Source organism: Podarcis filfolensis (assembly GCF_964270895.1).
Source record: "Podarcis filfolensis genome assembly, chromosome: 1".
Taxonomy (NCBI): Eukaryota; Metazoa; Chordata; class Lepidosauria; order Squamata; family Lacertidae; genus Podarcis; species Podarcis filfolensis.
The window spans coordinates 65273170-65295568 of record NC_139604.1 but is presented as its reverse complement, the minus strand read 5'-3'; the positions used below and the strand labels follow the sequence as shown (position 1 = coordinate 65295568).

Below are 22399 nucleotides of genomic sequence, written 5' to 3'. Positions count from 1 at the left end.
TTCCTGGGAAAATATGTTTTAAGAAAGAGTAAATACAATACCTTTAAACAAACACAGGCTGGATCCAATAAACAAATCATTATCACTCCAGAATAAACACTGTGAAATGCATTTAGTGTTTCTGGGAAAAGTGTCACCAAACTGTTTTCATTGTGTACTACTAACAGGTGCACAACCACTGGGCATTGCTACATTAAAATTTAAATTGCAGATCTGGTACTGTACTTCTGCTTCATGGTGAAAGGAGAGAACATTAGCAGACTGGTTCCAAGTAGGAAGGCAACAACTTTATTCTCATATTTTAAAACCACATCATTTGGCCCTGTGAGTTTGTTTGTTTTAATAAACCAAAACAAAAAATCAGCATGGGTGGGGTGGGGAAAAGCAAGGTCGGGACTGTGGAGTGGGGGAAGAGGTGCTTTAATCAGGGCAAATAAAGCTCCCATTGATGTCTTAAAATATCATCAGGATTTTTAGTGCTTGTAATTAGAACCAAACTACACAAGGTGTTTTTCATGTACTTTGGCCTTTAGTGCAAACTTTTTTCTTTCACTAATTACCACTGTAGGGATCCCCAGTCCAGACTGGTACTTTGGTGTAGGGTTTGGGGGCCATTAAGCTTTATCCTGCAACTCTAATCCCAGCCTGGACTGGGCCTCTCTTCACCCGCAATCTGCATCAGGGCACGGAGCTCCCATTTGTTTAAATTGGAGCTTTTTCTGCGGGGACCCTTAGAAACCACGGCCACGGAGGCCGTGGACATGGAGACTCGGCTTGCACCGTTAGCGCCCTCCCGACTCGTGAAGGAGCCTTTTTAAAGGCTACGGATCGGGTGCCGGGGAGAAGCGTGGTGCCTTGAGTTTTCTGCTTCCCCTGCTGAGCGAAGCCGCATGCCATCCGGCGGAGAGCGCTGACTTCTTCCATTGAAAATTCGGACTTTTCAACAACAACCCGTGAGTAAATTTGGAAACCGGGCTCAAAAGGAGGAAAAAAAAAATTTTTTTTTTTTTTTTCGAATTGGATACGAGCGGGGGGGATCCAAAAAGGAAGTCAGTCCCCTCCCTATTGTAAACTTTCCAAAACAAGGACGGGGAAACCAAGACCCAAAAAGGCTTGCATTGCTGATAAAAATCCAAAATTCCACGATGGGGAACTACAAGAACTGTGCTGGAGGAGGAACTGGAGAAGGGAAACGCAACCCCCCCCCCTGGGAACCGGGGCGACTGAAGAGAGAGCCTGGTGAAAGGAGTCGGAGATTTTGACAGCTGTCAAAATAGCTGTCAAAGTCGAAAAGCGGAGTGGATTTTATTATGAGAACTTGGCTGGTTAAATTTGATACAATTTGATACAACTTGTTAAAATTTGGATACAAAATGGCGAATATGGATAACAAATTGACTTTTGGATTAGAGGAAACAAAGTCACAACAATCCCCCTTGAGGAGCTTCGGGACATTACAAGGATTGGGAAAGTGGAAAAACACCAATGGAACTTTACAGGACTGGTTATCTTCTGGGAAAGCTGCAAAACGGAAATAACATCTCGTCTTCAGGGTGTTTTCTTTTTTGTTTTTTTAAAGGAGACAATAGATTTTTCTATTGAAGAAAGGAAGGGACTGAACGTAAGGTTTTGCCCCTGAATAACAACCATCCCTGCAGACTTACCAAACTTTCGAATTACAACGTTTTAGCAGCGGAACAAAGGGAAATTAGACTACAACCTGGAAAGAACAATGGAGGGAGTTCTATTACAGTTTTATTAAAGACTGAAGTTAAAGTTTTGAAAAATAATGATAATAATAATAATTTTGATTTTCAAAAAAATTTATTTTTAATTTTAAAAAGAAATAGCCAGCAAGGAGTTGGGGAAAAGTTGTGATTTATGGCCTTAAGAATTCCAGGCAGACACTAGGGGTTGATGGTCAGGGGGAAATTAAACCGGAGACAGGGGGGGGAGAACTAAAACTCCAAAGGCTTGCCAACTTTGTTATTTTTTGCTGAATTGGTCTATTATTCATTATATTTTTTTTATTTTCTACCTTTTCTGTTTCTATTATCTGGGGTGCTTCTTTTATTAAAAAATGGAAATTGTGGAATGACATGGGGTGGGTCTTGGGGAAAGAACACTGGGTTTTTTTCTTTTTTTTTTTTTTATTATTATTAAGGGTAAAACAAACTAAGTTTCAATTTGAATGGGGAACTTGTTTGGCCAACAATATGAAAGGGGAATATGGTAGGGGTGGGGGAAGGGGGGAGTCCCGTAAAGTGATATTTTTTGTATTTTTGAAAAATTTTAATAAATATTATTTAAAAAAAAAAATAAATTGGAGCTTTTTCTCCCAATGCAAATTGCAGGTGCAGGGCCTCTGATCAGAACTACAGAAGGGGGCAAAGGGTTGGATGCCACATCATGGTCTTAACGCATAATCCTCCCCAGAGTGGTGATTTGTGATAGAAGCAGCTTTCACTTGGGAACAAACTACATGATAAACATTATGTATGACCCCTAGTTTCTTAATATGCTAGCAGGAGTTGGATGTATTCATCAAGAGAGTATAAAGCTTGACTAAGATAATAATATTAATCCATTATTATTTTAGAAAGCTATATTGTGTCCTTATTCCAAATGACAACAGAGAGGGGGGGGGGATAAAGAGAGGGAGAATGCTAGTATCAAAGCACAACTGAAACACCAAAATGCCACACAAACAAAGAAAATGTTATTTTACTTGTTTTTTGTTATTTTTAAATGATGAATTGTAAACCACCATCCTTTTAAACATCTCTTGAGGCTGGAAAAAAGATAGAAACAAATTGCCAGGTGTGCAATTGGTTATTCTACAAATACATTAGCAAGGTTATTTTTGTACACGTACAGACTTCTTCTGCATTGAAGGCACAGTTAACTATATGTTGTATCATGGATCAGTTGCACTTCAAATAGACACTGCCTATCCGGACTATCTGGACTCCCTCTCACAGAAGGAGAGGGAATAAGATGTGGAAATGAGAGGCAATGAAGGGATAGTTAAATAGTTAGGATAACTTAAGGAGACGACTCAGCTGTGTTAGGTTAAGATACTAGAACTTATTTTAGTATCCTGTAAAAAAAATACAACTACTTCTGGGTATTGCTTTTTATAGATAAATATGTTTACTGTTTTAACTGTGTTCTGGCCTGGCTAGATTATAAAGGTCAGTATCTCTCATCCCACATATCCTGTGTGGATATACTCAGTTAAGTGCACAGGAGAAGAGTCCTATGGTCTCTTAACTCACTAGGGATTGACAGCAGGTAGGTATTGTGAAGACTATTAATGGAAGGCTAGATTCAGGGCAGTATCTGAGTGGCTGATCTATTTGACCTCCAGGGGCCAGGGTCTTGTAGGAAACCCTAGGAATGCCATCCATGGTAAGAGCTTAAGATCTGTCACACATCACAATATATCTGACATGTTCAGTTTGCATTCTGAGTTAGAACTCAGAAGGAAAGATGGACACCAATCGTGAGCAGATCACTTGACATGCAATACCCAACACACTTGCAGCATGCAAATTATATAGGATTAATCTTACCAGGGCTTCTGATTTGATTGCTGGTCTGACCATGATATTGTGGTCAGGATGCAGCATGACAGGTTTGGAGACTATAGGTACAGCTGGGCGACGCAGGGCAGGAGGGCTTGGAGAAAATTGCTATGGAGGTGCAATTTAAGAATATTACAGAAAACACCTGTGTGTTTCACGCATTCTAAATGTAATTCAGACACTTCACCAACTTCTATCAAGTCCCACGAAACTCATACGAAGGTAACCCACACCACCCACAATACCAACCAATGCACTATAGGGGTGGCGATGGGTGGGAAACTTTACATTTTGAACAACAATTTAAGCACCAAGCAATACTAGAATCAGGGCCATTTGGATATTTCATTTAGAATGCTTGCTTTTCCACTGATAGCTAGGACCATAAAACTAGGCATTTCATAAATAAAACAATTCGTTTCTTCTGAGATCTGAAAGTCTTATGGTATTATGTTGGAAGGCTACCAAATTTTCTTTATTTACTAAATATATATATATGACATACCAATGGGCTGCCTGATGCAGACGACATTTTGCTGAGGTGACTTGTATTTCGTGCAACCTAAATGACAACAGGTTTCATATGGGGTATGATGACTTATGGTTTTGACATACCACACAACCAATAATCATTTGAAAAACAAATTGGTTTATGACAGAAAGAAGAATAACATGTAGGTGACAAAATACGCTTTTGAAGCAAGCATGACAACCTTCAGATATTTTGACCCTTCAAAGAGCTGTCTTACTTTAAAACAGGATAAAAAAATTATAATGAGAATTGTTAGATAACTTTCTCATTTTAAATATTCTTAGCCCTTTATGGGTTTCCTCAACCCATTTGTATTACTTAAAACAGCAATACTGTACGGTTACCTGAGATTAAAGCCTGCTGAACTCAATGTGGTTCAACTACATATATGTGTATAGGATTGTGCCATATATTAAAGTGGTCAATGACTAATACATTCCTTCCTTCATTGAAACAAGCATGCAAATATTTGTGAACACATACTAATCCCTACAATACGATTTAAAGCACTCTTATCTTATTTATAAACACTGAAATCAACTTACGAAACAGAAACAAGCTAAACTATTAAAAACATGAACACTAGCATTTCCACCTGGATGGAGAACTGGTATCAAAATATTCATGTACGAAAACCAGAAACCAGAGAAAGCCTTTTGAAACAACAAAGCATCACAAGCAGACAGAAAGAACATGCAGTTTGGGAAGACCAAGGATGGTCTTTAGTAGAAATCTGCAAAGAAGGTGCACCATTAGAGATCTCCATTGTGGTTAACAGATAGTAGAGTGCATAGTGAGCTATCAGTAGCTCAACAGCAAATTTAGTAAAAAGTTAAAGGTAAAGGGACTCCTGACTGTTAAGTCCAGTCGTGGACGGCTCTGGGGTTGTGGTGCTCATCTTGCTTTACTGGCCAAGGGAGCCGGTGTTTTGTCTGTAAACAGCTTTTCGGGTCATGTGGCCAGCATGTCTAAGCCACTTTTGGTGAACCAGAGCAGTACATGGAAACGCCGTTGACCTTCCTGCTGGTTTATCTACTTGCACTTTGACGGGTGGTGATGTGGTCTAAACCACTGAGCCTAGGGCTTGCCATTCAGAAGGTTGGTGGTTTGAATCTCTGTGACGGGGGGGAGCTCCCGTTGCTTGGTCCCAGCTCCTGCCAACCTAGCAAATTTAGTACTTGATCATTAATGTGCTACTCAGAAGCACATTCATGTTTGATTCTCAGCTGTTATGCACATTTACTCAAGCAGCCCCCCTTTTTCTTACATAAATATGTAGCAGAAAAACACACACTCAGTTGACTAATATAAGCTGTACAAATGTCTCCATGAAGCACAATAGGATTTCCAGAAATGTGCAAAAGACCACACTGGGGTGGGGGGCGGGGGCGGGAGAGGACAAGCATGATAAGACCATGTTCTAAAATGGGCTTATCTTTTCTTTTGTGGGGGAGTGGGGATGCTGCAGTACAATATCATGCAGAGCAAAACTCACAGTGGAATATGTATATTTTCTGTTGAAAAACTCAAACAGAAGCAGAAGGTGGTTGGGTTTGCCACAGATGCAAAACATATTCCATACTATGTCATACCTTTGGATTGGATAAATAGGTCTGCTCACTGGTCTGAGAACTAATTGGACTAAAGCTCCTTCCCTTGTAGCTTTTCATTTCCCAGTCATTCATTGAGTCTGCTGGCCCATTAGGCTGATAGCTGTGGCTGCCCATCCTTTCTTCCAAGTGAGTGGGCACAGGATGGAGAGTCGGAGCAGGAGAGGATGGGGGAGAAGATGGTGGTGACAGGGGAGGAGGTGCAGCATGCACCCAGGAAGGAGAAGGCAATGTAATCCATGATGCTGCAGGAGAGGGCATTGGAGGCGGTCCCCTAGGAGCTGGGACACTTGGTGGAGGAGGCGGGTAAGCCCCTGGGAATACAGGAGTTGCATGGGGCAATGGAGGTGGAGGTGCTGGGCGTTTTGGAGGCTTGCCAACATCATCTAAGCTGATATCGTCAAGGTCAGTGGTGTGGAGCTGCAAACCACCAGCAAACCTCCGCACAGATGTAGCAGAAGGAGAAACAGCGGGACGTACACCTGTTGTCTAATATAATAACAAAAAAATCTGTTTTAACGTAGCACTTGCTTAAAACTACCTGAATACATCCTCACTAAGAAGAGTTTGGATTTGGATTTGATTTCCCACTTTATCACTACCCGAAGGAGTCTCAAAGCGGCTAACATTCTCCTTTCCCATCCTCCCCCACAACAAACACTCTGTGAGGTGAGTGGGGCTGAGAACTTCAAAGAAGTGTGACTGGCCCAAGGTCACCCAGCAGCTGCATGTGAAGGAGCGGAGACACGAACCCTGTTCCCCAGATTGCGAGTCTATAGCTCTTAACCACTACACCACACTGGCTCTCAAGCAATGCAGCAAGCAATGGAGCACAAGGCCACCTGCTGCTATAAGAACATTTCATTTCCACGCAATGCCAATTGTCCGATTGGCCCACATACCAATATGTCGCAATTCAGGTCAAAGGAAACCAGTATTTGTGACAGCAAATCCTACAGCTGAAAGAGACATTTCAAGAAGGTAAGAGCAATCCGTGGAAGCAAAATTAAAAGAAAAAACCTAGCTTCCCAACAGATGTTTCTATTGCAAGCGGTATAATTTCAGACTCCACACTCACACGATTGCATACATGTTTATAAATTAGAAGGGACAGAAGACATTGCAGAAATTTATACAGTTCATTTATTTGTGATAAAATTGTGGGAAAGTACCTCCAGCAGTGCTTTTTTCCTTTTTTTAAAAAAATGTTTAGGGGTACTGTACTCTCATTTTCCTACTCATATTGAAATACTGCCCCTCAATGAGGCCAAACTTAGATTCACAAAATTTTTAGGGGTATGTGTACCCCTGCGTCCCCCCAGAAAAAAAGCACTGATCTCTAGGTTCTCCATTATGACATTCGGCACAAGTGATTCTAATATTGGTTAGTAGGTGTATAGGATTGGTTTGCAGTCAAAACTAAGGTTTTTAGTGGGGGTTTTTTAGTGCATGTAATAAGGTGTCATACAGCAAGTATTAGATTTTAAAGCAGGTATAGGCAAACTCAGCCCTCCCGATGTTTTTGGCATACAACTCCCATGATCCCTAGCTAACAGGACCAGTGGTCAGAGATGATGGGAATTGTAGTCCCAAAACATCTGGAGGGCAGAGTTTGCCTATCCCTGTTTTAAAGGACTAAGTATCAGTAGAAGTTACTGCTGGGAAGCTAGGCTTTTGTTCTAATTCTGCTTCTCTTGAGTGCCTTTACCTTCTTAAAATGTCTTTCCTTAGAGAAAGGGCATCTATTTCTCTGAATGAATTTGAAACTCTCCCCACCATGTAAACTGAACGAGTGAGACTACTAGAGACAATACTGCTAACTGCATCTGTAAAATAGTTCATAGATCAAAAAAAAAAAAAAAAAGAAAAAGAAAACAAAGACAGGCATTTTAGATATCTCAATGGGTGGGGATCAGAGCATGATTTTACCTCAGGAGAATCATTCTCCACAGAGGAGATTTGTTCTAAACGTGTTTGACAAAGCCTTTCCACCCAGTGCTGAGTTTTTTCTGATTCCGTTAAATCTTCTCGTTCAGTCTCAGATACCTGAGTCATATCACAGTTGCAGAAGAAAGTGTAAAGCTATTGTTACAGATATAGAATTCATATTCAATTGCGCAAAGTGAATTTCACTGTTAAAAATGTTGTGCACAGATAAAAACATTGTAATTCATCTCCTTTTCCAATCTCTATAGTCTCTGTGCAAAAGGCATCATGTATTAAAAGTTATAGGCATGCAGTCCTAGAAAGCATAAACACATGACCAGTTGTGTCTGTTCACTACATCTGGAGGGCAGAGTTTGCCTATGCCTGGCATAGTGCCATTAGCCAATCAAAGAGGACCAAAGCTAAGCTTTTAAATTGTGATAACCACTTTTTGCTGTCTAGCTTGAGTTCTTGAACTACACTGTTAATGTGATTTTTAAAATTTTCATATATCTGAAGTTATTTGCATATGTAAATACTCAAATACCACCCATATTTCCTCCCCCCAGGAATAAATGGTAAAATTAAAGTCATCAGAACATGTTAAAAAAACATACCTCTTGTACAAGCCGGTTGATTTTCAGCTGCTTTTCTCTTTCTAGCTTCTCTTCCTTTTCCTTGAGAAGCTTTAGCTCAAACTCCAGTTGCATTTTGCTCTTTTTCTGCTCACTGAGACTGTCACTTTTGGATTTCTTTCTTTCTTTGCCTTTCTAGGTGGTTTTCATTATATTTACAGACATTTAGAAAATATATATATTGCAGGGGCTGAAAATGTACTACTTCAATAATCTGAGATTATATATACAAAAGCAGATGTCCTAGAAAAAGAGGCTCTGTGAATATAGACATGCAACTATTCACAGTGATTGCTGAGGCTGGGCATGAAGAAACAGCAGCCACATAATGAATTTAATTTTAACTAAACCTTGTTGGAAGGGCAAGATATTGAAAAGCTGGAGGCAAAATGTCAACGCTTTCACAATGTGTGCAGATACCTTTGATACAGATTAACTGAAGACTACGTCGCTTTTAAAATATTACATAAACTGTGGTCTCTCTACAAATGAAGCAAGTACATGCTTAGATTATGGCTTTTACATAATAGGAGGTTGCATATGAAGTAGCAGTAATTATTCTACTGTGCAAGAAAATATTCCAGTACTTCACACTCAAAACATTGTACAGCATATTGCCAAAACAACACAGCAAACAACTGCAAAGGGGGGAAATGCAGAAAACTGTGGAGAACCAAACTGTTTCTTTGGAATTGTACAAGCAAAAACTGCCTTTCAGCTATTGGATTAATGTTAATAATCCAGGGCTTTGTGTTTCCTAAAGAAAAGCCACAAAAATCAGGTATTGTATCTTTAGCAATTGTAAACAAATGATTCAGCTTCAGCCACTTGAAGCTGGTTGACAGTGGATCTGAATCTTACTTCAACATTGGGATAGTGTCTCTGCTGTAGCTGAGGGCAGCCTGCTAGTTTAGGAGGTGCAAGGCAGGTCAGGTCATATCACACACTTATCTGGAAGTCAGATCTATTGAACTCAACTTACTTCTGAGTAGGCGTGCACAGGACTGCAGTACTAACAACACAGACATCTAAAAATAATTTGCACTGGTGCTCTGGTTATATTAAATATGGATTTTATTTCTGATATGAACTTAAAGGAAAACTGTCAAATCTAGCCAGTTCATTTAAGCAGGCTTTTGAAACAAACATTGCAGATCACACTGGAATGGAACTGTGTTTGGCTGCTACTGCTGAGTAGCAACCAAGGGGAAATGAAGCCCATACCCATATTGGCGGGGCAGTGTCAGGTGGCAGCAGAGACAAGGAGAAGCTATGACAATAACAGACATGGACCAATGGCATCAGTAGGGCCGGCAGACGGCACTACTGGGCAGTCAGCACAAGGCTAACTCAGTCACCCAGTTTCCTTCATCAGCTGCAATGCCCATGAGTAGGGGCATGAGGTACCCGTCAACCTCATCCCTTTTCAACAGTGGTAGGTAGGTAGTACCTGACTGCACTAACTGACTAACATTGATCATTTATAGTTAAGGATGATGTTCTTAAGATAAACATAATTTGTGATTTAGAAATGGGCCGACAAAGAATTTACCTGCTGTCAGAAACGTATTTTGCAAAGTGGAGTTGCTTAAGTTAAAAACATCCATATATCCACAATTGTCTTGATGACTGCTCCATGAAGGCTTTAAATCACTTCCTCCAGAGTCCAACATACATCAGTCCAATTCTGGAATATGCTGCTGAGCTTTCCAAGCATATGCATATAGATTGCAATTCTGTGCATAGTTACTGATGCATGTCCCATGGGAGAAAATAAAACTTACAGACTCGTAATATAGGGTAGGGTGAGATTACATCTTTTACCATGTGTTCTTAAAGCTATTACTCCAGCATACTCCATGTTTAAATAGCAGGTATTGGGAGTGGCACAAATCCTGAACTCATGCAAGGCATCTTTCTTTGCATCTAAGTCACTGTGACGTAAGCAAACTTTCCCTTAATTTCATGCTCATCAATAAATTTACATGAGTGTACAATTTATTGGGGAAAATACAGAATGGATTAGAATGCACTTTCCACAGCAAACCTTCTCAACATTCACACTCAACATTCTTTGTACCTTGCGAATTGTGGGAAATTTTCCTTCGTACCGATAAAACCACCCAAAAGCTATAAATAGGTAAAGGAGAAATATATAACAGAGAGCAATATATTACAGATATACAGTACAAAAAGGTAGAGGTAGGCAGCTGTTTAAAAGGGGGGGAGGAACTCCAATGGGATCACACATTGTAGAGAATGCAGTATTTTAGCCACACTTTTATTTTAACTTTGAACTAGCTATTGATAACAAATAATAGCACTCCATTATTTTTCACCGTTCTACTTATTTATACAATCATTTTGGCTCAAGTGCCTCAATCTAGTGAACACAATGCAAGGGTTCAGAAGTGCACATGAAGCTCCCCCACTTTCAAAATTTCCCTGCTCATATCAATAGAGAACACAATTGTTTAGAGCTGTGAGAACAAGGAAACACACACACAGGAGCTTTGTGCTCCTAATGCCCATTGAGAGTTCTATTAAACATTATTCACACTCAGAGTAGACACATTAAAATTAATGGCTATAGCTAATTTGGGCCCATTAATTTTAATTGGTAGAATTTAGTTCAATATAAACCAAAGCTATGAACCCAAGTATAAATAAAAGCCCACAATGTTTTGATGGTTAATTCACGACATGCAACTTTCTGTAAATAGGAACAATTAAGCTACATTTTTCAATAAAAAATAGTGTGCAATAATCAAATTACTTTATTTAACGCAAAGTGTGCAAATTGAAATAGTTATATACCTACTGAAACTACACAATTCTGTTCATATAGTCACTATATATATATTGCAAATTTCTCTAGCAATTAACTGCAATTTATGTAATGAATTTTAGCAGCTAGCCAGTTTTACTTTCACTGGTTCTAGATCAGCTCAACACCAGCTACACTAATTTTTGTTGTGTTTAAATATTGTACGCGCACACACACGATCACAGTGGCATCTGTTCCCCTTTCTTTTAGACATCCAGATAACCAACAGCCAAGGATGTTAGTTAAGAATGCAATTTCCCTTTTATTTTTCTTCTTTGCCCAGAAAAGCTTATAATGTTCAAAAGCTATTAGACAAATTTACTGAATCAGAATTAATGTAACAAACTATTACATTTTTATGAATTCTATTTTGCCCGATTCTATAGGCTTTACATCCTGATGTACTGTGCTCAATGAACATTTAGCAAAAATGTAACAGGCTAGTTTCTTAGCTTACTCCTGGGTTCTCACAGCATGAGTTGAGCCACCCCAGAACGCTGTTCTAGTTTCCAGTATTAGAAAACAGGACCCATAAAAATCCCTTGCTGGGCGAATCCAGTATTATTTCCTGTATTGCTCAAAGATCATGCACGACATTCCTTACTTGCTCCATATTTATATATACGTGTCTAGCATAGCAAGTTACTATAAGTAGTGTCCCTAAGAAAATAATTGTGGAATAAGGAAGACAAGTGTAGGCCAATCCATCATTAAGACTGACTGTCAGGAGGAAGAGGAGTGCAGGAAGCATCAAAGTCAAGATAGGAAGCCAAGGTGTTACAGCAAACCTGTTGACTCTCTTTCGACTTCATTCCAGCCATATCACCTGCCGCAGAATGGTCAAGTGCAGTTTCATCTACATCTACTAGAGAAACAGAGGAAGAAAGAAACAGAGGGGGAAAAGAAATGATAATACTTTGGGTGTTCCACACCGCCAATGGATTGGAAAGAACTGACACAAAGGGAGAGTCCCTGAAGAAGTTAGGCATGTTTTCTTCTGATTTAATTTTTGAGGAAGCTGAAGAAGCTTTCAACAGCTAAAGAAGAGAAGGGGCTTACTGACAACTGACATCTCTGTATCATCCCATTTCATGTTTTAATTCATCAAGGCAGCGGAGGATTAAATTCAGTGCAAGTCACTTCCTTGTTCTCTCCATCCCTAGCCTTAGAGATACTACGCTAGTATTGGAAACTGTAATCAGTATAATGAAATTGTGAGAGAAGAGTGGTCTCTTTACAAGTGCTATTTTGGAACACATATATGTAAATAGAGCTGAATAGAGACAGCTACACTGGTGTAATATGGAAGGAGAGCTGTGGGGAATTCATATAATGGAGCAAGCTGATTGATTCACCGGCTATATATTTGACAATCAGATGAACTCTATGGTTCAAGCAAGAACACTTATTTTTAAACACATATACTATTCAAAAGGGACTGGGCATTATAGTGCTGTTCTGCAAACGAACCCTCTACTTCTGGACTCTGGAGGACTGGGCAGAAAGGATTCTGCAATGCTATTCTAGAATGAATTGAAATGCCACCCACCCATCCATTACAGCCAGAAGTCACAACACAGCAGTGAAAATGATTCTATAATGATTCTGACTGTCCAAACAGTCAGGCAACCAGTACAGTCATACCTTGGAAGTCGAACAGAATCCGTTCCAGAAGTCCGTTCTGTATTTCCGTTCCAGAAATCAAAGCGCGGCTTCTGATTGGTTGCAGAAGCTTCCTGCAGCCAATCGGAAGCCGCGGAAGCCCTAGTAGACATTCGGCTTCCAAAAATAGTTCGCAAACTTGAACAGTCACTTCTGGGTTTGCGGTGTTTGGGAGCCAAAACGTTCGAGAACTAAGCTGTTCGAAAACCAAGGTACAACTGTACTGATCTCTTGGAACTAATCCTTGTTTTGATGTGTTGTGTTGTGTGGAACTGAGTTCTACTTTTTCTTCCTCAGTTCATTTTTATCTTCCTTCTTATTAAAAGCTCCCCTGAATCTGTAACACTTAATCAAGTTAATAGAAAGAGGAAAAGAATCAATGACTACACCAGGCACTCATTTCCACAGCCCAAAGGCATTAGCTTCTCACCAAGCAGATGTTTTGTGAGAAATACAGAGTTGTAAGTTGTAGTTAATGATGTTCTAACAATTTCTTGGATGAATATTTTTTTACTTACTTCGATGTTTATGATGAGGAGGCCTATGTACTTCTGCAACTACAGTTTTGGGAGGCTTTGATTGCTCTTTATGACCCCAGTCTTCTTCCCATTGCTTTTTAAATTTCTCCTCTTCTGCCTTTATCCTGAAAAGGAGTATAAAGTATTCAGTTGGATTTCTTTTTTTAAATGGAGGCTGACTGGCCCAGTTCACATGTACGACTAAGCATAGCTGAGCAAGAGTGTGGCACACATGGCAAAAAACATGGCCACTTCCCTTCTTCACTTAGTCCTACTACACTACCTGAAGCGAAACCATAGTTTTATTTATCATTATGTGTGAAACCAGCTTAGTGTTTCGTCTCCTCTAAACAAACCTCCAGTGGTAAGCAAAAAAACACTTTCAGTTCATGGTTTGTTTGAAGCAAGACAAACCATGAGCCTAGGTTTCCATGCAATAGTAGCCCAAACCATGGCTTACTTACAAGCAGTGCACAGTAGGACCACAGGAGGAGTGAAGCAGCCATGATTTTTGCTCTGGGTACCAGCATGCTTGCTTGCTCACACTAAGCCATAGTTTGGCTTAGTTTAACATGGGAACACTTGAGTTTGCTTATTTTATCTTTCATCACTTACACTTTAAAAATATCCAGACCTTTCAACTGCATATTAAAATGAAGTGTGAGTCAGCCAAAGTTAAGTACTCTTATTTATTTCAGCTGAAGAGATTAGTTTTTTCCCCATTGAAATAAATGGAGCTAAAAAAATTCTAACTTTGGCTAGATCTAGTGTTTCTACTGAACAAAAAATAATCACCCTAGCCTTTTACTTTTGGGCCAGCTTCTGGAACCCAGTTTCCTCATATTTTTACACTGTATACCAGATATGAGAGACCCGTAGTTCTGTATATGTGGTTGGGCTTTAGTTCCCATCAGTATCTGCCAGCATGGCCAAAGGTAAAGGATGAAATGAAATGTAATTCACAAAACTTCTGGAGGATCACCGATTCCCCATTCCTGCTGCACATTTTAGACTCTCCTGGACCAACTCCAGTGACATGAGTCCAAGCCCTGGAACCACTTAAAAACAAAGCCCCAACTGCTGCACAAGTGTTAACATGCACACATAAAAACCAGTTTTTCAGATCTCTTACAATGCAAAAGCAACAGGAGGAGAAGAATCACACGGTGCAAACTAATACACTCTTAACACTACAAAATGGTGTAGGTAAGGCAATAATTACATAACTTTAGCAAACCTGACCATGAGTTTCATCATGATTTTGAGATGGTTAACATCTCAACCTGCTCATAATTTATGGGTAAAATGCACAAGAAAGAGCCATAGAGCCTCATGCTCTATGTTTTTGTTTGTTTGTTTGTTTACTTTAGGAACTGGAGTTAAAACAGGATCCAAATATTTCCAATAGTCTGGCTTATACTTAAATATCTCAGCTTAGGATGAGCAATGTGAGTAAACTGCACCAGCACATTTGCTTCCAGTAAAGCTTCCAGTTAATCTTTTGGCACCACCCCTATTCCCATGCCCTACTGCAACTTAGTCTGTAAGACCCAAGTCACATGCAGCTGAAACAGCTGCATATTCCTTCCCAGTTTACCCCATCTCTACTATCTTCCACCTCCTCTGTTGTTTTCCTCTGTGCTAAATTTCAGACTGTAAACACCATGTGGCAGGTTAATTACCATGGAGCCCTGCCCTCTATATACACTGATACGTAAACAAGTGAACATTAAAGCTGGCAGTTAAGTTAAACATGGATTAAATCCATGATCCAGTGATCTGAATGGAATTGGCTAGTCAGGTGGTACTAAGCCTCTACACTATCTTCCAAACAGGGAGTCAATGTTGCATACTGGGAGGGGGAGAAGAGAGGCAACAGGAAGACCCCAGCAATCCTGCTGGGGTATCTGCATTGTACCAACCTCCCCACCACCTCCACCTCCCCACTGCTGAACCTCAACATTTGGGACACGATCATTCCCATGGTACCCTAACTTGCAATGCCACCATACGGAAATGCATTCTAATAGAGCCCATTATTCAGCCAGTTTTCTTCACAGCTCCCTGAGATTAGTTAGGATTTCATGCAGGATCCCGTTTTCAGGGAGCTGATGCAGGCATTTGCCACACAGAAGGGCAACAGTGTAGATCAGTTGGAAGGATCTGTAGTCAAGCGGCAGAATATCATGACTGCTGTGCATGCTTCATGGAAAGCAATGTGTAAAGTGAACATGTAGCAAGCACAATGCGTTTTGTCACTATAACAGTATATACCTACGTGTTTCCCTCAGACTGATTTTGAGGTTCCATTGGCAAATGGGATTTATTTTGGATTTCAGCTATTTTATTGGACTTTCATATTTCTTTCCTAATGCCATTGCTAATTACTTTGAGCCTTAGGTGTGGGAAGGTTAGGCATTCAAACAAACAAACAAACAGTTATGGACATATGGATGCCTCAATAATTTGAGACTGCAATAAATTTAAAACTGAGAGTCAAGCTGCAAATTCAGAAATAGCACCTGGTACTGGCTTTCTTGTGCTGTACCACGTTGGATTGCAGGCAGAAGGAGTGCATGGCAATACAGCCCTTGCCAGTGTCAAGGGGAAGCATTCTAGGGAAGACTTCTCCCTCACATACTGGTTTTCTGTGTGCAGGGAGCTTTTATACCGGGGAGGACACGTGATTTATCCTTCTGTAGTTTGAAGTGGTGCAGGGTAGGGGGCTTTGACAGGGGAGTGGAATGACAATGCATCTATCCTGCTTCACTCTTTCCCCAAACCATAAAATCCTTTTAAAAAAGGAATCATAGAGGGAAAATAACCAAATGCAGGTGTGTGCGTGCGGGAGAGAAATGAACTAAGAGATAACTTAACTGTTCGATTTCTTTACGGTATCTTTCCTCCTCCTCTGCAGCTTTTTGTGCAATCTCCATTTTTCGCCTACAAAAAAGGGGGAACAATTTGGAGTTTTTAACCTAACTACAGTATATGGAAAAATAACTTTGATAAGAAAATGCTTTTGACCAGCTAAACCAGGCACAGGCAAACTCAGCCCTTCAGATGTTTTGGGACTACAATTCCCATCATCCCTGACCACTGGTCTTGTTAGCTAGGGATGATGGGAGTTGTAGTCCCAAAACATCTGGAGGGCTGAGTTTGCCTATGCCTGAACTAGACCTATCTAGCCCATCAGACATAACTGGTGGCCCACCAGCATTTTACTAAGCTTCTTGCTTTGGTTTCCTGCCTGAAACTGCAAGAGCAGGAGAACTAACATGCATAGACCAGACTGTGTACAGTCCAATGAGTCACAAATTCAGCAGCCTTCTTTGGTACCCTCTGACACTGCTTTTTTAAAGACAAGCTTTCCACCACAAATATTTAATAAGCATGGGAAGCTCCAAGCACGTACTCAAATATGAGATGAGTACATGGGAACTGCGAGATTTCCTGATTTCCCCCCTGTCATCTCTCAACAATGTTGCCACCCTAATGTTAGGCTCATACCTTGTCTTGCAAAAGTAGTTAGGGTTGCTTGTAGTATGACCGATCAAGACTGCAGTCTGGGCTTTATTCATCAAAATGTTGAATTTCACATGAAAAAATCATGTGAAAGTTGTTGAAGATACATTGGAAACAAGGTGGGGAGGGAGGAATAAGGAGCAAGGGTGGGAGGACACCTGCAGCGCCTCCTATTTGCCAAGAGGGGTAGTGGCTGCTGCGGAGGTGGCAGATCCTTCATCCAAGGTGTACACCGCACCTGTTGTTGCCAACATGGTGGAAGCAGCAGGCGATGCCTTCCTTGGAAGCTGGATCTGCTGTCCCTGTGGATCCTGCCACCTGAGACAGCAAGCCTCACCTTGCCTCATGGGTTGGCTGGCCCTGTGTATTGCTTTGTAAATCAGGACACATACTGGTAATTGAAGTTGTTGGGTTCGCCCCCCCCCAAAGGCTATGTTATGCTTTTTTTGCATTTAACGCCACACTGTTCAACATCAAATTTCCTATCTACCAGCTGCCAAGAAATCTAATGTACTGCCCAGAAGTCACAACAATCTCAATTGAGAATGATAGTCACAGCAGTGCCCTGAGGCCTCCAGAAGAAGGCAAAGTTAGTTAAGAAGTTTCCTACACACGATAAGCCTCAGCACTAGCACATTTATGCCACAGTTAATTTAGCAAACCTGATGCATCCCCAAGATCTTACAATTTCTCCTTTTCTTGCTGTTCTTTCAGGATCTTATTGGTCTCCAGTGCAAGCCTCTTCTGGCGCATCAGTTCTTGCCGCTCCAACTCACGGCTAGTCTCTTCCCTCTGCTTCTCCTCTTCAGTCATAAACAGCTCCTTCCCCTAAATATTATTTCAAATCCCTGTTAATTAAGTTTTGTTAGCAAATTTGTATAGACTTCTTCTCCCTTTGAAGATCTGCCAGGTAATACACATTGACAATACCTTTTTCCCTAGGCAATGAAAATTGTTGCTTTTATCTAGCAGATGTATAAAAAAGAGCTATTGTAGTTATTGATTGGTAATAAATTTTATGACTTAGATTTGTAAATCTTATAAATAAGATATCTCTCTCTCTCTCTCATCTATCTCTCTCATCTATCATCTATCTATCTAGCCATCAGTAGGAATGTAAAACCTCTTTTAAGTGAATACAAAATGTTGCAAAATTTTCAATTTTATTAGTTCTTTTTTTTTGGAGGGGGTTTCATTACGAGAAATATGAAATCCAGATTATTAGTGTGAAACTCAGATTTATATATGTCTGATTATAAGTCTATTTTAGATACATGAAATGCCATGCTTTTTGACTTTAGCTTTGTGCTTGACACTGTCATTACCTTCAATGTGTATACAGTATTTCAGAAGTGGTAGCCTCACCTCTATCTTCTTGTAACTGCATATTTTCACACTGAATGGTGTGTCTACAGCATCAAGAGGTGTTATGCCTAGCTGGTTATACAAGCATTCTGACTGTGTTGTGAGGGGAATGGCAATATATTTTAGGAACTAGGTTAGTCACACTGCTATCTTATTTTTCCCCTTTATTCATTTGAAAGAATGGGTCAAAAAATGTAGCTGAAAATCAGTCTAAGCACAGTGTCATGTTTGATGGGAGAGCTATACTATGTTGAAACATGATTAATGTTAGTGAAATTGATTTAAGTCACTTGCAGAGCTGTGTACCCTTGTGGGCTGTGGTGCAGATGCACTGCATTCATACATGATCATTGTAACAAACAGGCAATGACTTATTTGGCCAGCTACAGAAGACAATTTTTCATGGCTGCTTTCCCTGTGGTTCCATGTGCAGGAGTAAATGAGAACTATGGGGTAAATATGTTGCCCTCTGGAAGGATTTCTAACTCTCCCTTGAACCTTCAAGGCTTATTTGAGGTTCTAAAATATTTTCACATGCCACAAAATGAACAAAATAATATGCACAACAAAATACAACCAGTTCAGAGGAACTGATCAGTGAACTGCTGATGTCTCTAAAAGATGACATTCAGATGTTCATAAGTTACTTAAACTACTTAAGCCCCAAACAACCAATTTGAATCTAGATTATACTGAAATTGAGTATATGTCTCCCATCCCTAGTTTCTGGCTAGCATATGTACTTTGAGAACCAGTGTGAATACAGTGGCTTTCTAGATTTTCACAGGGTCTTTGCTGATTACGATGACATTCATACTTACAGCTCCAGTTACAACCGTGATAGTCAGGGTTTGACTGCTTTTCAACACCTTCACAGCCTAAAAAAATGGTGGGGTGGGGGAGAGGAAAGGATAATATATTTACATGCATGTCTTTGTCCAGCTGCAAAGGTGTACACAGCACAACTACAGTGGCACCCTCTCCACCTGGTAATGATGCTGACTGAATCTCATTCTAAGAGCAGGACAGTTAAAACAATGCAGATGACTTTGTAGTGAGAGCAGTGTCTGGATTCAAACATTTTAAACTATACTCCAATATTTGTTGGCTGAATCCTAAAAATCTGAGAGTTGTGAAACAGATTGATTTAAAAGTTAGTGTAAGATGTCCATTTTCGATTTATGAGAATAGGACAACTTGGCCTTTTTCATTACCTCTTTGTGATCCACATTAGAAAAGTCCATTCCATTTACTTCAACAATCTGATCACCAACCTGAAAGCAAGGAAACAAACAAAATACTTGAAGCTTCAGCAGAGTTCTCACACAGACTTCAGTTCTCAAACCAGTTGTTTCAGAAAAGTGAGACCACTTCAGAACAACTAGTTTGAAGATTAAGGTAAACATTGGGATATTTTTTAACTTTTCAATCTTATTGAATTTATTCACTTTGCATTGGTGTCTGGAAGACACCACTGATTTTGTTTCCTTTAACATGGCCATTTCAACATAAGACCTGCCATGGACAATAACCAGTGCTGTCCCCTCTGTTGATGGGAGGCATCCATCCATAGTACAGGGAAGATGGCAATTCTTGGTTGTTCTCGTTTTGTTGCAGACCTCTGTATGTCCCAAATTCTGCCCTGGAGGACTGAAGCACACTCTGGAGTAGATTGAAGATGTGAGGACAATAGAGAACTCTCAAAATTTCTTCCCTCCCCTTTCCTCTAATAGATGCCTTCTGTCGGCAGAGGGGACAGCATGGGGCTATCATGGAACCAGATGGCTTCATCATCATTACGCTTACCTCTAATCCTACTTCTGCAGACAGAGAATGTGGTTTAACATTACTTATGAAAATGCCTGGTTTTTGTGTGGGACCACTGGAAATGCTGGAATAAACAATGAAAACAAAATGATATTACACAATGGAATAATGCAAGTAAACAATCATGGTCAAATAACCAAGTACTGTAAATAACTTGGTTACTTTCAGATTGATGAGAATACATTGGATCAGATGTACAGCAAATGTACCTCATTTAAGCTCTATTGGTGCCATAGGATCTGTAACAACCCACTAACACTAATATTCTATCACAGTCAACACTGTTGCACAATTAGACATGGCACAACTTTTTTCAGCATGCCAAAGAAGTACTGTATAAAAGAAATCGAGTCATGCCTTAGTCCATATGAGAAGAGGATAGAATCAATTGATTTTGTGACCTCATTAATTATTGGTAATGAACAATTCTTTGCACAGGATTTCAATAAAGAGAGGCCTACCGTCAGTACACATTACCCAAAGACGAAAAGAGTTGCAGCTTTGACCAATAATGGACAAGTGATGTGTGCAGCAGCTTATATCTGGTTCTGAACACTATCATTTGCATAAATATATTTAACTTAAGATCCAGTCACAGTTAAACCCTTCTTAATTTTGGCTAGATCACATCCATTATATTTTCCAGATGAAATGAGTCATGAGAAATAAATGGCAGCTCACCTGCATCCCATGCCCTTTGTACCAATCAAGCTAATGAAAACTTTCTTTTCTTTGTGGTTTTTTCCTCCAGATGATGCAAGACCTGCAACACTGCTTTTACCTTCCTAAAATGCAAAAATTAGGGCAACAGAGTTTCTGACATTGAAGTCCACTAGCTAAAAAGGCATGCTGATTTTTTGCCCACCATCAAAGTCTAGATAAAGTTTAGCAAAGCATCGGGGGATACTGAAGGAAATACATAAGTTATTGTTGATAGGTTTACACATAGCATTATCATACAATGAACTCAATTCTCCATGTGCCTATATCCAAAAGTGTTTTGGAAATATATAATTCATACAGTCATCCCATTCCAAATGTGCTCAGTGTAAACCAAACAATTTTGTACAGTGCCCAAAGCACTATATTATAAAAATAGGTCCAATGCAAAATTTTATTATGAGCACAGACTTTAAAATTTGCAGCAAATGTTATTTTCTTAATGCTTACCCCAGGATCTGATACAAATTGGTCTACAAACTGCCACTTGAGAGGCTCATCAGTAGAACTAGAAAATATATAAGTGGTTAGATATGAACAAAGAAAAGATGCTGAAATAAGTAATGCACTGTGGATGCTTTCATACCACACCTCTTGATGTTGGGTTGCAACCTAAATTCCCCTTGCTGTGGACCAGTCGGGATGTTTAAACAGTTTTCTGTCAGCTGGCTGTTGGTGATTTTAAAAGGCTTTGGAGAGCTAATACTTGTTTGGCTGTAAGCCATATGACCCCCAATATACAGAGTTAAATGCTAGCTGTTAATTTACAGGTCAAGTAAGATTGTGTTAGTTGAACTTTGGTCACAAATAATTTTAATAAAAGCACTTTAGGAGCATAATGGCTTTTTAAAAGGAAAAACCTCAGGTAAAGTGAATGGCTCCAATTCAACATAGACTTGTATGGGCTAAATCCCATTGAAATAAAACTGTGCAGGACACAGCGTGCTACTTCTGGGGTAGTTTGCTCACCTTTGGTCCCCACCCTGCACTCAGCTCTCACCTGCGACTCCTAGAAGCTGTCAGCATGCAACAGTGGCCACACCCCAGGAAACAGCTTTGACTGACAGCTAATTCAGGTGAAGGTAGCCAAAGGGTCTCAAACCCACAGTGAGTTAGGGACTTCCACTGCATGCAAAGACAGGCTTTGGCAGATTGAGCAGATGAGACCAATAGTGGGTCCAACAGTCAAGAAGGTAGTTTTTGTATGTGTTGTAGAGGGAGAAGAAAAGGCTATGGTTGGATGGCAACTTGTACACCTCCTTCCGACAATTCCTGCAGCCGAGCTAGTGCCAAATGTATTGCTCTGCTTTCCTCTGGACCACATCACTGAGGCCCAGAGGCCCAGAGGCCCAGTTACCTTGGCAGCCCAAGACCTCCATATACACTGCCCAGGCTTGTGCCCTAGGGAGGTCACTTGAGTGCTGCTAATGCAGCTGTTTGACTCCCCCACCGGAGGTGTACTACATTGTATCCCGAGAAAGATGGAAGGCAACAACATAAAACTCTGTAGTTTTCAAAATGTGATGTTACTAAGCAGAGGAAACTGACAGAAGCAGTGTACAGTGGTACCTCTAGTTATGAACTTAATTTGTTCCAGAGGTCCGTTCTTAACCTGAAACTGTTCTTAACTAGAGGCGCACTTTCGCTAATGGGGCCTCTTGCTGC

General features: G+C 40.2%; 1 protein-coding gene across 7 annotated transcripts in view; it reads right to left on the bottom strand.

Moving 5' to 3' along the window:
• The window catches only part of USH1C (USH1 protein network component harmonin), a 108023-nt gene that overhangs the window by 8946 nt on the left and 76678 nt on the right, over positions 1-22399 (bottom strand). For 2 of the 7 annotated variants that reach the window (XM_083590060.1, XM_083590058.1), the window contains 9 exons: positions 21185-21242; positions 20696-20799; positions 19994-20078; positions 19402-19461; positions 19009-19065; positions 17508-17650; positions 16175-16240; positions 13298-13422; positions 11906-11982 (listed from right to left, as the gene is read on the bottom strand). In XM_083590060.1, coding sequence (XP_083446186.1) covers positions 11906-11982; positions 13298-13422; positions 16175-16240; positions 17508-17650; positions 19009-19065; positions 19402-19461; positions 19994-20078; positions 20696-20799; positions 21185-21242 — 775 coding nt within the window. Of the gene's footprint in view, positions 1-2728; positions 2792-3575; positions 3696-5711; positions 6219-7658; positions 7776-8272; positions 8426-10370; positions 10421-11905; positions 11983-13297; positions 13423-16174; positions 16241-17507; positions 17651-19008; positions 19066-19401; positions 19462-19993; positions 20079-20695; positions 20800-21184; positions 21243-22399 lie in introns of those variants that run through there. The other 5 variants (XR_014542384.1, XR_014542383.1, XR_014542385.1 and 2 more) reach the window with 5 other exon arrangements.